Raw genomic sequence first — 15,244 nt, forward strand, 5'->3', positions numbered from 1 at the left:
GCTTGAGGTCACATAGTAAGTGTTGGAGACAATGTTCAACCCAGGCAGCGTGTCTCCTGTCCCAGTTCTTCTAACCCAGCCCTCCACTGTGTCCCTGAAAAACCGTGATGCCTCCTCCCTCCCAGGGTCCCCAACCATGCTTGAAGTTGTTCATGGCCACACTGGACTAAGAAGGGATGAGAACTTATGCAAAATTCTTAAATATTAGATAAATTTGAAACAGCAAAGAAAATGCTGTGTAACAAAGACTTAATTTCAAGTGACTGACTCAATCTTCTATTTTTTTTTTTTTTTAAATTTTAGACTATAATCTATACTGCAGACAATTGAACGGTTTCACTGGGACAAAATAATATCTCCCTACTCCATCCCTTCCATAAGCAGTAGCTGTGGTGGTGGCAGCCACAGAAAAATGAGAGCTGGGCCAGCCAGACTTCCAGGAGGTGTTTGCTTTACCTGCTATAGACGAGGCACTCTCGGTTATTGATGACTTTATCGGATTTGTACCTCCGGAGGTCTTCCCAAGCATCCTTGATGGCCGTGACTGTCAGGATCACACAGATGGGTATCATGCTTGCCTCAGGCTGGAAAGCATTGACCACGGGGATAAAATTCAGAATCGCAATGCCCACAAAATAGGAATTGGCAAACCGGTGTAGCTGCTCGAAGATGTTCTTGGGTATGAAGGACAACACTGTGTACTTGCTAGTCTTAATTTGATTCCCACGGCAGTGTCTGTTGGGGTTCTCTTTTTGGGACTGCCCTTCAAAGGGCAGGTTGGAGACCACCACTCGTTTGATGTCTTCTTTCTTTTTCCGCCTTTTCCTCCCGTCCGTTCTCATCGCTGCTCAGCCCTGTCTCTTTAATTCTCATAACTTCCTTCTCATCTTTTACTTGCTTTTTCTGCTACAGATTTCTCTCTCTTCTTTCAAAAGCAAAACTAAAAATGAAAGGCCAGTGTACAAACGCCAGGGGAGAAATATGACGGGGAAAGAGCTTGCAGAGAATGGGTGTGTCTACTCCAGGCCACTTCCTGCTGCTTGTTGAAAACTCCACCTGTTGGAATGTAGACGTCACCCGCAGGTATCTTTCTTTTCCACCCCTGCAGTCAAGAACAGGTGCGCTAACTCTGGGTCCTAAAACCTACCTGGTTAATTGGCCAAGAATCTCAGAGGCTTTAGAAATGGCATACATTTTCTTGTCTGGGAGATATTGCCTGACACCCTCCAAAGAATTTCTCCTGAACTTTGTTTCCTGAGATGATCCAGTTAAATTTAGAGTTTAATTCTTGAGCTTTCAACCCACCTTTAATAAAATAACATTCTTGTGCTTCATAATACGAATGTTTATGTGAGTTAAATCAGCATTTCTCAGCCTTAGCACTGATCAATATTGATATTTTGGACTGGATAACAATTCTTCATTGGGTATGCCATCCTGTGTATAGTAGGATATTTAGCAGCACCCTTGGCCTCTGCCCACTAGATGCCAGTAGCACTCCCCTTCCCACCGTGACAACCAAAAATGTCTTCAGATCTTACTAAATGCCCACTAGGGGTCAAAACTGCTCCCAGTTGAGAATCACTGAATTAAATGTAATTTAAGAAAATGTAATATAAGCAAAGAGACCACCCTTTGAACATGTCAATGAATGTGCATAACCTACTAGCACAGGAGAACATAGAGGCATGATTTCCCTTACCTTTCATATATTTGAATGCTGGAGAAGTTTATCTCTCTATCAAAGCGGTATCTCCTGAAGTCCTCCATGCCGTCCTTGACCATGATGATAAACAGCACAATGGCCAATGGTAACATGGTGATTTCCCTATGAAAGACTTCCATGGAGGGCATCCAGTTCAGAATCACCAGAAACAGGAAATAGAGGTTAGCCCATCTAGAAGGAGCAAGCAAGGGGTGAGTGAGAACCAGAGAGAAATAGGGACAATAGGCTTTATAGCCAAAGTGATCTAGATTTAAATTCCATTCCTATTGTTTACCAGTTGAGTGACCTTCCTGAGCTGCTTCCTCTTGTGTAAAATGGAGAGAGTAATACCTACTTTAAAAGGTTATTATAAATATTACATGGTATAATATATGATAGGTACATAGTAGAGGGTTCTGGAGCAAAGTGGTTACTCAATAAATGGCAGCTTATAATAATAATTGCAAAATTTAGAATGATGTATAAGTATGTATTTTGATTTATAATTAAAAATAATTTCTCATGTATGACCTCAAAAGAGTGGCTTACGTTGTCAAGTTTTCCAAGTTTATCTTGTTTCCTTTTGCCATGGTGCCTTTGCACATGCAGGTCTGTCCACAGGAACGTTCGCCTGGCTCCCTTCTCTGACTTCTCTCTGCCCCTCTCACATTCTCTTCTTTTAGGTTATATTTCATTTGTTACTTCCTTAGGTAGGTCTTCCCCAACTTCTTTAACTAGGCCAGAATTCTCTATTATTCACTTTAATAGCACCATCTACCCCTTCTTGGAAGTACCTATTCCGGTTATAATTGATATAGTTAAAATATTAATGTCTCTCTCTATCACTAGACAATGCATTCAGTGAGAATAGTCTCTCTCTTTTTCTCTCATGTACCATTTTCTCATGTAGCATCCAGCACCTGGCCTGAGACAGAATAGACCTGATAAATAACTTATTGAATGAATGACAAAAACTTAAAGTACACGCATCTGGATATTAAAAGAAAGGTGGCATCTCTGAGTTGATCTAAGTGGCGAATACTTAGTTAAAATGTATATTGTTTGGACAAGTGGATGCGTACCTGTGAAACTGCTCAAAGAGATTCTGGGGGAGGAAGGTGAAGAGGGTGTATTTGGTTGTGCAGATTCTGTTGCTGGAGTATCTCTTGGAGACCTTCTCGCAATCTGGGTGGAATGCGCTGTTGTTGGGGAACACAACCCGCTGCTGTGTCAGGTTGTGTTTTAGGTTGTAGCTCTGCCTTCTCTTATCTGGGGAGAGTAGTGGTGTGGTTTCTGACGGAGACCAGGGAACACCATCTCTAACTCGCCACTGCCACCGGTGCCAAGATGAGTCCACTGAGAGGGCCATTTTTGGCAACAGGCTGAGGTCTGAAAACAGATAGATGAAGTCTCTGTGATTAGGAGAAATGTTTCATGTCAACACATGAAGTCACTATGATTAGGAGAAACATGTGACATAGCCTGTTCACTCATCCACTCATCCATGCAAGGTTGACACTGGGGTACAATGTGAGAAAAACAGGTTCAGTCCCTACGATTCATATGTTCTAGGGTGAGAGACATTAAACAAATAATTACATAAATAATACACAAGTGACACTGTGATAGGGCCATGTAAGCACTGAAGAGGGTGGGAAGCGTTGATGACCTAGTTGGGGCTATCAGAGAAGAACATAAGTATGGCCTGGTGGGATACAACCATGGAGGTTAGCATTCTAGCCCTGGTTCATTCCTAACACACAACCTTGCTGGTCTCCAGTCTTCTCACTGTAAAAATGAGGAAAACTATTCTTACTATACTTTTTTCACAAGATTTTTGTGACGAACAAATTGGACAGTACATAAAAGTATGTTGGGACATATCCTAAAACAAAGGGAATGGTATTGATTCTTTAGGTTTTTGTTGGCTCTAAAATTTTGTGATACTGAAGCCATTTGGAGAAACCCATCTATGGTCAGAACCTCAAATGAGAATGGTAAGTGGAAGAGAGGAGACAGTTCTTTCCTATGAAGTTTGGATATGAGGTGACTGGGCTGTGCTGACTGTTGTCCCGTGAACATCGGCTGGCCTTTTCTGATCTGGTTCCCTGCAGGTGGGGGTGAGAAGGATTCCTTCCTTCCTTCCCACTTATTTAGTGGTTTCTGAAATTGAGAACTTGGTCAAGCAGATGCTGTTCCTAGATGACAGAGGAATGCTGCTTTGTCTAGTATTTTACCGTTTCTGAGCTCTTTTAATGGAACCTACAAGTAAACCCTCAAGTTTCTATTCAGCCAAATTTTGTTAAAGACTCAGTAGGCTGTTATTCAAAGATACATTTTGTAAAGTTAGAAGTTGTATGGTCGGTTTTCAAGATGGCGCCGGCTGCGGCGGCTGGCGCGGAGTAGCTGAGGTGGAAAAGGCGGCCACTAGGCCTCAGGCAGCCGGGAAACTTGTGGTCCTTCCTCTTGCCATCTCTTAAGGGAGGACCGCTGCTGCTGGCCGGTCGTGGGGGGTGACCGCCACTTTGCCCCTGGCAGGAGAGGCTGCCTCATTTACAGGCAACAGCTTTGAAGTGTGGAGCAGGAAAAGAACTGTTTCTTAGCTGCAAAAGCGAGTCTCGAAACAGGGAACACGGCGCCAGGGCTGCTGTGGATGCAGCCAGCATCCCGGAGGCCGGGGCCGCGCTGAAGGCGGCCAGTGGCCCTATTCAGGATTCGAGGTGTCAGGCCGGCATTAAAGAAGATTCCTGGGAGCGCCCGAGCCGTGCCGTGACTGAACAGCCCGAGGCGGCAGCAGCCGAGAACACGGAAGGCGACAAACCAGAGACAGAGAGCGAGCACCCGACCTGGCACAGCACTGTGAGTGACCCCCTGGTCCAGCTCTGTTTGGGGGGCGGATGCCCACGCGGCTCCCGCCTGCACCACCAGCCCACTCACCGCCCTGGTGCTGCCTCCATTTTCCCAGGTGCGGGCAGCTCCGCCCTGCTCGGCCATCACTGAGCCCTCCCACTTGCTTTCCGGAGCCTGCAGACCGGCCTCCTCTCCCACTCCCTCCGCGGTTCTCTGGCGGGGCTGGTGGCGTTGGGCATACCCGGCCAGTGTTGGGAGGGCAAGGAAGTAGGGCGGGCCGACTGTCACTCCACCACACCCTGGACTCCGGCCCCCGGTAAGCTTCCTGTTACTAGGAGGCAGATACCATCTCTGCGGCCACCAGTTTGGAAAAAAGCCTAACGAATTACTGGTTGGGAATAGTGTGGTAGGAGAGTTCCCAGGTCCGCTTGAACCTGCTGGAGAGCAGGCTGCAGGCGGGCGCTAGGCTCGGTTTATACCGGGAGGATACAAAGGTGAACAAGACCCGAGAAAGATCTACACAGTGCTACAAAGGCACCCAGAGCGACCGGTTGTCTGTGCCTAGCAGAAACCTGGTAGACTTCCTGGGCGAGGCGGTGCCGAGCAGGGTCTTGAAGGCCCAGCTGATAGACGAGGGGTGCAGAAGACACGCCCCAGCCCAGCACAGTGCGCACAGAGGGGGGAGACGTGCGGCCTGGGAGGCGGAGACTCGACAGAAACCACACACCCGGTGGGGTGGCCACTGCATGATCTAACAGCCTGGGCCAGAGCACACAGAACGGGGAGAAGTCCTGCACAGGAAGTGAAAGCTCAACAGAGATCACACACCCTGTGGTACGTGATCCACCAGCCCAGCAGAGTCCAACCTGACCAGAAAGGTGGCTCCCCGGAGAAGCCCAAGACCCGAGGCAACCACACACACAAGGCACTAGAGGCCAACTGAGCAGTCACGGAGGGAGCCATACCAAATTAGCAACCACAGCAACATCCTAGTTAGTCATTAGTCTCAAACCGGTGGTCTGTGCAACCCCCTGCCACAATGAATAAACACCAAAAAAAAGATACCAGAAATACAAAAAATCAAGAAAGTACACCACCAAAAGTTAATAAATCTCATACTCTAGATCCTATAGAACAAGAAGCCCTTGAAATGACTGACAAGGAATTTCGAGTGATAATTCTAAGGAAACTGAATGAGATACAAGAAAACTCAGCCAGACATCATGATGAAATGAGGAAAAGTATACAGGATCTGAAAGAGGAAATGTACAAGGAAATCAATGTCTTGAAAAAAAATGTAGCAGAACTTGCTGAACTGAAGAAGTTATTCAGCAAAATAAAAAACACAACGGAGAGTTTAACCAGCAGGCTTGTCGAAGTTGAAGAGAGAACCTCTGAACTTGAAGATGGGCTGTTTGAAATAGCACAAGCAGACAAAAAGAAAGAAAAAAGAATCAAGGACATGGAAGAAAATCTGAGAGAGATATCAGACAACCTCAAGCGCTCAAATATCCGAGTCATGGGTATTCCAGAAGGGGAGGAAAATGGAGATTCCATTGAAAACATATTCAACAAAATAGTGGCAGAAAACTTCCCAGGTATAGGAAAAATCACAGATCTTCAGATCCAGGAAGCTCAACGATCTCCAAACGTATTCAACCCAAAAAGGCTTTCTCCAAGACATGTCATAGTCAAATTGGCAAAACTCAGAGACAAAGAGAGAATCTTAAAAGCTGCAAGAGAGAAGCGTCAAATCACCTATAAGGGAGCCCCAATCAGATTAACATCAGACTTTTCATCACAAACCCTAAAAGCTAGAAAGGAATGGGATGATATTTTCAAAATACTAAAAGACAAAGATTGCCAGCCAAGAATACTCTACCCTGCAAGGCTATCCTTCCGAAATGAGGGGCAAATAGTATATTTCTCAGACAAACAAAAACTGCGGGAGTTCACTACCACACGACCACCCTGACAAGAAATCCTCAAGGGAGTACTGGGTTTGGTTCCTGAAAAATAACTACCACTGCCATAAAAACCCAAGAAAAATCTAAACCCACTAGTATAATAAAAATGGCATTCATGAAGAGAAAACAAGCTAACAAAAACACTATCTACAACCTAAGGAACCACCAAACAAAGAAAGCAAACAGTAAATCAGAAAGCAAGGAACAAAAGAAACCTAAGACAACCAAACATCCAATAAAATGCTAGGAATAAATCAACACCTTTCAATAACAACTCTTAATGTAAAAGGCTTAAATTCCCCAATTAAAAGACACAGACTGGCTGACTGGATCAAAAAGCAAGACCCAACTATATGCTGCCTACAAGAGACCCACCTCACCCATAAAGACTCACACAGACTAAGAGTGAAAGGATGGAAAAAGATTTACCATGCAAACAGAAAAGAAAAACGAGCTGGAGTGGCTATTCTTATATCTGACAAAATAGACTTTAAACTAAAAACCATAAGAAGAGACAATGAGGGACACTACTTAATGATAAAAGGTCTGATCCATCAAGAAGACATAACAATCATAAATATGTATGCACCCAATGTTGGAGCAGCCAGATTTATAAAAGAAACTCTATTAGACCTAAAGAAGGAAATAGACACTAATACCGTAATAGCAGGGGACCTGAACACCCCACTGTCAATATTAGACAGATCATCTAGGCAAAGAATCAGTAGAGAAACACAAGATCTAAACAAGCCTCTAGACTAATTGGAATTGGCAGATATCTACAGAACATTCCACCCAACAACCTCAGAATATTCATTCTTCTCAACAGCACATGGATCATTCTCCAGGATAGATCACATATTAGGTCACAAATCAAGCCTCAATAAATTCAAAAAAATTGGAATTATCCCATGTATCTTCTCAGACCACAATGGATTAAAACTAGAAATTAATAACAAACGAAACTCTGGAAACTATACAAACACATGGAAATTAAACAGCATTCTACTTAATGACATATGGGTCCAAGAAGAAATCAAGCAGGAAATCAAAAAATTTATTGAGACTAATGAAACCAATGATACATCATACCAAAACCTGTGGGATACTGCAAAAGCAGTATTGAGGGGGAAATTTATTTCATTAAACACTCACTTCAGAAGAATGGAAAGATGGCAAGTGAACAACCTAACACTTCGCCTTAAAGAACTAGAAAAACAAGAATAATCCAAACCTAAAGTTAGCAGACAGAAAGAAATCATTAAGATCAGAGCAGAACTGAATGAAATTGAAAACCAAAAAACAATTCAAAAGATCAACGAATCAAAAAGTTGGTTTTTTGAAAAGATAAATAAAATTGACAAACCATTAGCATGGCTAACAAAAAAAAAGAAGAGAGAAGACTCAAATAACAAAAATTAGAAATGAAAAAGGTGATATTACAACTGATTCATCTGAAATACAAGGAATCATTCGAGACTACTATAAACAACTATACGCCAACAAATTTGAAAATCTGGAGGAAATGGATAAATTTCTGGACACACACAAGCTCCCAAAACTGAACTGTGAAGACGTAGAAAATTTGAACAGACCAATAACAATAAAGGAGATTGAAGCTGTTATCAGAAGGCTCCCAACAAAGAAAAGCCCAGGACCAGATGGATTCACAGCAGAATTTTACCAAACATTCAAAGAGGAATTGACACCGATTCTTTACAAACTATTCCAAAAGATTGAAACGGACGCAAATCTCCCAAACTCATTCTATGAAGCAAACATCATCCTGATACCAAAACCAGGTAAAGATACAACCAAAAAAGAAAACTACAAGCTGATATCCTTGATGAATATAGATGCAAAAATCCTCACTAAAATACTAGCAAACAGAATACAGCAACACATACGTAAAATTATTCATCACGATCAAGTGGGATTCATCCCAGGGATGCAAGGTTGGTTCAACATATGCAAATCAATAAATGTGATACACCATATTAATAAACTCAAACACAAGGACCATATGATCATCTCTATAGATGCTGAAAAAGCATTTGATAAAATTCAGCACTCATTCATGACAAAGACCCTCTATAAGTTAGGTATAGAGGGAAAGTATCTCAACATAATTAAAGCCATATATGACAAACCCACTGCCAATATCATCCTGAATGGGGAAAAGCTGAAAGCTTTTCCTTTAAGAACAGGAACTAGACAAGGATGCCCACTCTCACCACTCCTATTCAACATAGTGTTGGAAGTACTAGCCAGAGCAATCAGAGAAGAGAAGGAAATAAAGGGCATCCAGATCGGAAAAGATGAAGTCAAACTGTCCCTGTTTGCAGATGACATGATCCTATATATCGAAGAGCCTAAAACCTCTACAAAAAAACTCTTGGAATTGATAAATGATTTCAGCAGAGTAGCAGGATACAAAATCAACACACAAAAATCAGTAGCATTTCTTTTCTCCAGTAGTGAACATGCAGAAGGAGAAATCAAGAAAGCCTGCCCATTTACAATAGCCACCAAAAAAATAAAATACTTAGGAATTGAGTTAACCAAGGAGGTGAAAAATCTCTACAATGAGAACTACAAACCACTGCTGAGAGAAATTAGAGAGGATACAAGAAGATGGAAAGATATCCCATGCTCTTGGATTGGAAGAATCAACATAGTGAAAATGTCCATACTACCCAAAGTGATATACAAATTCAATGCAATCCCCATGAAAATTCCAAAGACATTTTTCTCAGAAATGGAAAAAACTATTCAGACATTTATATGGAACAATAAAAGACCACACATAGCCAAAGCAATGCTGAGCAAAAAAATAAAGCTGGAGGCATAACACTACCTGATTTTAAGCTATACTACAAAGCTATAATAACCAAAACAGTATGGTACTGGCATAAAAACAGACACACTGACCAATGGAATAGAATAGAGAATCCAGAAATCAACCCACACACTTACTGCCATCTGATCTTTGACAAAGGCACCAAGCCTATTCACTGGGGAAGGGACTGCCTCTTCAGCAAATGGTGCTGGGATAACTGGATATCCATATGCAGGAGAATGAAACTAGATCCATACCTCTCACCGTATACTAAAATCAACTCAAAATGGATTAAGGATTTAAATATACACCCTGAAACAATAAAACTTCTTAAAGAAAACATAGGAGAAACACTTCAGGAAATAGGACTGGGCACAGACTTCATGAATACGACCCCAAAAGCACGGGCAACCAAAGGAAAAATAAACAAATGGGATTATATCAAACTAAAAAGCTTCTGCACAGCAAAAGAAACAATTAAAAGAGTTAAAAGACAACCAACAGAGTGGGAGAAAATATTTGCAAAATATACATCTGACAAAGGATTAATATGCAGAATATATAAGGAACTCAAACAACTTTACAAGAAGAAAACAAGCAACCCAATGAAAAAATGGGCAAAAGAGCTAAGCAGGCATTTCTCTAAGGAAGATATACAAATGGCCAACAGACATATGAAAAAATGCTCCACATCACTCAGCATCCGGGAAATGCAAATCAAAACCACATTGAGATACCATCTAACCCCAGTTAGGATGGCTAAAATCCAAAAGACTCTGAACGATAAATGCTGGTGAGGCTGCGGAGAAAAAGGAACTCTCATACATTGTTGGTGGGACTGCAAAATGGTGCAGCCTCTATGGAAAATGGTATGGAGGTTCCTCAAACAATTGCAGATAGATCTACCATACGACCCAGCTATCCCACTGTTGGGAATATACCCAGAGGAATGGAAATCATCAAGTCGAAGGTATACCTGTTCCCCAATGTTCATCGCACCACTCTTTACAATAGCCAAGAGTTGGAACCAGCCCAAATGCCCATCATCAGATGAGTGGATACGGAAAATGTGGTACATCTACACAATGGAATACTACTCAGCTATAAAAACGAATGAAATACTGCCATTTGCAACAACATGGATGGACCTTGAGAGAATTATATTAAGTGAAACAAGTCAGGCACAGAAAGAGAAATACCACATGTTCTTACTTATTGGTGGGAGCTAAAAATTAATATATAAATTCACACACACACACACACACACACACACACACACACACACACACACACACACACACACACACAAAAACCGGGGGGGGGGAGAAGATATAAAAACCACAATTATTTGAAGTTGATACGACAAGCAAACAGAAAGGACATTGTTGGGGGGGAGGGGGGGAGGGAGAAGGGAGGGAGGTCTTGGTGATGGGGAGCAATAATCAGCTACAATGTATATCGACAAAATAAAATTAAAAAAAAAAAAAAAGAAGTTGTATGTAATGGTCCTTTCTACTTAGTAGGCTCATCAGATGATTGTCTTTTGAATAAGAGGATGAGTGAATGTCAGATATTATAATCTTACAATGAACATCCCAGCCTGTCATTGAAAATATCACCTAAGAAAAAAGTTCCATTTCTGGTTTAAATGGTAATATTTTACCTTTCTGATGCCGATGTGATCTGACACTCATCATAACTCTCCTCATGGCTTTAATCAATTGAAATGATTTTTAATCCATGGACCCCAACTGTGGGATGTGCTTCAGAGACTCAGTAAGCCCTTGTAGCAAGCATGAAAAAAAATAAATGCAATTATGGATGCCTATCATAATGTGACCAAAACTAGTCTCATGACATCTGTCAGGCCAGAAATAATATTATATATCTTCTTTCTCATTATGAAAGATATGCCCCATTTATGGGTTCTCTTTTTATTGCAAAGGAAAAGATATTGAAAAAATAATTCATGAATAGAGTTAAAAATGCAAATGAGAAATCTTGCCTTGGCTAATGCCATACATATGAGACTCCTCTCACTTTTAGATAGTGAGATCTTAAATAAAGAGATTGGATTGACACAGGAGATGCAGGTATTTTAGGTGGGGTAGTTTAAAAGTACATTTATCATAATCATATTCTTTATTTTTATTTTTTAACAATGTAAAATAAACTTCCTTAAAAATAAAGCAGATGGAAAATGGATGCCAAATTAGTGCATGAAAGTTTGATAAGAAACTGGATATTTCCATACTTTCAAAGTATCCTCTCCCAGTATTGTTAATTACAATGACAAAAAGAATCACTTTTTAGTGGAGAAATTTGGTAGGCACCACCTTACCCAAGAGATCAAAGCAAGTATAACCAATATTGGGATAAGATGACATCTGTGCTTCCTGATATGATGTACTGAGGAGAATATGGCATCACTTCTGGTATAGAAACATTAAGAAACCTCAAATTGGTAGTTATTCTACAAAATAATTGACTGTTTTTCAAGTGCAAAAGGCCAAAGAAAGGCAAAGGAACTGTTTACAATTAAAAAAAACTAAAAAAATATAAAGACTAAATGTAGTGTGTGATGCTGGTTTGGATCCTGGACAAGGGCAAGATAAAATAGGTATGACATTGTTTGACAGCAGGAGGAATTTGAATATGAACTGCAGATTAGATAATGGTATTTTAATAATGTTAAGTTTCCTGGTTTTGATAATAATATGGTGGTTACATATATATAGAAATTCTAATTCTTAGGAAATCCATCCTGAAGTATTTAGGGAAAAGGTCAAGATATCTCAATAGTTCAGAAAAAAATGTATATGTTTGCATATATGTGTGTATATGTATATATGTATACAAACACACACACACGTACACAGTAGCAGAGTCAGGGAAGGCTTCCTGGAAAAAGGAACATTTATTTCAACAGTTACCGAAAGAAACATATAAGAGTTAGCTAGGTAGAGAGGTGGGGGAGTGGTGTTACAGGTGGAGGACCTGGCGCCAGAAACAGAAAGATGTTCATAGGGGTGTCCTATATGGAACTGGGGGACAAAGAGAAACAAAAATTGGGGCTGGAGAGATAGACCGGGTCAGATGGCTAGTTAAGGCTATTATGCTGAGAGTTAAAAGGGAATCCTGAAGAGTTTTAGGTGGGAAGTGACATGATGTGAGCTGTGGATTCCAAGCATTATTTTGGCCAAAGCACATTTGAATGGGTTAGAGGGACAAAGACTGGGGGCAGATCAAGCACATTTGAATGGGTTAGAGGGACAAAGACCGGGGGCAGAGAGGCAGCTCTCTAACCCACTGCCCCCTCTCTCCTCCAAATACCGCGCTTTTGCCCAACAGTAGAACAGGAAACAAAGGGGGATTGTGTATGTAATCTTTTTTATCTGAGGTGTGGTTTACTACCGCTTTTACAAATTTTAGGGAGGGGCACGCCTGAAGCAATTCCCAAGGTCCTTCCAGTTGTAAAGTCTTTTATTCTAGTTTTTTGAATGGCACCTCCCACTACCAATAAACTTGAGGATTATCCAGTTTTGCTAATTCACACACAGATCACCTCTGGCTTGAAGTGTAATCTTCTCAAGCACCAACGTTATTTTCCTCTGGGCAGAATGTCCTCTAGATGGTAGGAAAACATTCCTATGTGGCAGGCAGCCTAAGGTAATGGGTTTTGTAGAGCTAGGACTTGGTCTGGAGCTCAATCCTGTTGTCCAGACTGGGTCACCAACCCTTTACCTGCAGGTCTATGAACTAGGTAACCAGAGAAAAGGTCCTTGGAGACTTGGTTGAAGAAAGAGTAGTCTTTATTTCTGCATACACACATCTAGGAGCTAGGCCATCCAAAGAGAAACTCAAAACTCAACTGCTACTGGCAAAGTCCAAAGAAAAGCTGAACAGTTGCCTGGCAAAGTAAACAAGCTCTATTTTTAGATGCGAGTGCTCTGCCAACCAGCATTTCAGGGCTGCTGCTCCACACAACTCTAGAACACACCAGAATAGCAATAAAACTAAAAAGATACTTTGGTGCACATGCACACTAATTCCATCCACACACACACAATTTGTTTACAAAGAATGTGCTGCACCACACCCAACTGGACCTGAGGCGAGGGGGCCTGATTAAACCATTCTATTTTCCCAATAACACCCAGATCACCTCCGATTTGAAGTGTAATCTTCTCAAGCACCAACGTTATTTTCCTCTGGGCAGAATGTCCTCTAGAGGGTAGGAAAACATTCCTATGTTGCAGACAGCCCAATGTAATGGGTTTACTAGAGTTTTCTGAGGAATCCTGGTTTTCCGTACTAAACTTTCTCCATCCTGTCTGGCTCACATTTCCAATTGACTCCAGTTCCTTTCTTTTTCATTTTAATGAACTCCAATAAGCTCCATTTTTGGCAAATTTCATTTGCATAGTTAGAGGGTCAACTATCTAGTCATTCATTGCATCAACAAATACTTATTGAACCCTTGTTTTGTACCAGGTGAGTAAAACCTACACATACACCCTCCCCTCCTGAGCTTACATTAATATGGCTGAAAGGTTTTTTTTTTTAATGTCCCCGAGGGGGTGCACCATGCCTAGTGGCACTGCAATACCAGGCTGATGCATGGACTGGATGGAGCAAGCTCCCGTTCTACGTCCCTGCTCCAAAAATCCATTTAATATATTGTCCTTGGATAGAGGATGTATCAGATATTAAACTGATAAGAACAGATACTACACTTGATCTTAGCCAAAAGGCTGAGAGGCGATGTGGCTGAAAGATGTTAAACATGCACTTCATAGAAAGATTGTGTATCCACCAACTGGGATGAGCCACAAAGGAGAGTAGGGGACAGTGAAACCATATCACAGAGGGATGTGACCTTGTCCCTGAAGAGATGGGGCTTGAACTGAGATTAGAAAATGAGTGAGAGGTAGCTGAATGGAGTAGTGTGTGTGTGTGTGTGTGTGTGTGTGTGTGTGTGTGTGTAAATAAGTGAGCATGCTAGAAAGAAGATGTTACATTCTCAAGCCTCCTATAGTTAGAGAAAACATGTTGACTTGAATAAAAAGAAGGACTTCTGGTCAATATGGCAGAATAGATGGTCCCCAGCATGACACTCTCCCACAATCAACCAATTTACAACTATTAAAAAGCAATGATAGCCAAGCTGAGCTTCTAAGGGTGTAGAATAGGAAGTAGAGTAGAGCATTTAATCGTTCTGGTTGGCTGCCTCATCGGGTGATAATAATCAGGGTTGGGATTAGTGTTGCTTCGAATAGGATGTAGAATATGATTAGTTCTGTGGCAGTAAATGTCATGATTAGGAAAATCTGTAGTGAGGTTAGTATAAGGATACATAGTTTTTTTCGTGTGAATGTTTCTTTGGAGAGGCAGTGTTGGCTTGCCATGATTATTAGGGGAAGGAGTCAGGTCGTTAGTATCAAAAGGGGGGTTGAGAGGGGGTTTGAGAAGCTTGATGATGTGGTCATGCTGTTTTCGTTATTGTAATTGAGGAAGACAAGGGTGATGAGACTAATCAACAGGCTGTGGGTTGTTGAGTTGATTCAGATTATGCTGTGGTTGGAGCATCATGTAGTGCGGATGAGTATAATTGTGGGGATAATGAGTTTTAGCGTTGTAGGAGGTTGAGGTTTTGTACGTGGTCCAGGCCATAAGTGTTAGAGATCACTGCTAGGAGTGCCAAGCCTACGGCAGTTTCACAGGCTGCAAAGACCAGGAGGGTGATGGGGAGAGCGTGGGATAGGGTGAAGTGTGGGTTTAGGTTAGGACGAACAGGGATAGTCTTAAGCCTTCCAGGCACAGTAGAGAAGACATGAGGTGGGATCGATATATTAGTAGTCCTACGAGGGATGTGATATATGC

General features: G+C 41.6%; 1 protein-coding gene and 1 non-coding gene across 2 annotated transcripts in view; both read right to left on the bottom strand.

Annotated features, from left to right (window-relative positions):
- ATP10B (ATPase phospholipid transporting 10B (putative)) overlaps positions 1-3,074 on the bottom strand; it is a 108,726-nt gene extending 105,652 nt beyond the window's left edge. Inside the window, exons 1-2 of the mRNA XM_063088043.1 lie at positions 2,788-3,074; positions 1,703-1,897 (exon numbers count right to left, since the gene is read on the bottom strand). Of these exons, the coding sequence (XP_062944113.1) occupies positions 1,703-1,897; positions 2,788-3,074 (482 nt within the window). The remainder of the gene's footprint in view (positions 1-1,702; positions 1,898-2,787) is intronic.
- A 10,862-nt stretch (positions 3,075-13,936) lies between these two features.
- Positions 13,937-14,127, bottom strand: LOC134371434 (U2 spliceosomal RNA). Its single transcript, XR_010022852.1, has one exon. It is a non-coding gene; the product is annotated as a U2 spliceosomal RNA (small nuclear RNA).
- Between the last annotated feature and the right edge of the window lie 1,117 nt (positions 14,128-15,244).

This window comes from Cynocephalus volans, chromosome 2 (assembly GCF_027409185.1).
Source record: "Cynocephalus volans isolate mCynVol1 chromosome 2, mCynVol1.pri, whole genome shotgun sequence".
NCBI lineage: Eukaryota > Metazoa > Chordata > Mammalia > Dermoptera > Cynocephalidae > Cynocephalus > Cynocephalus volans.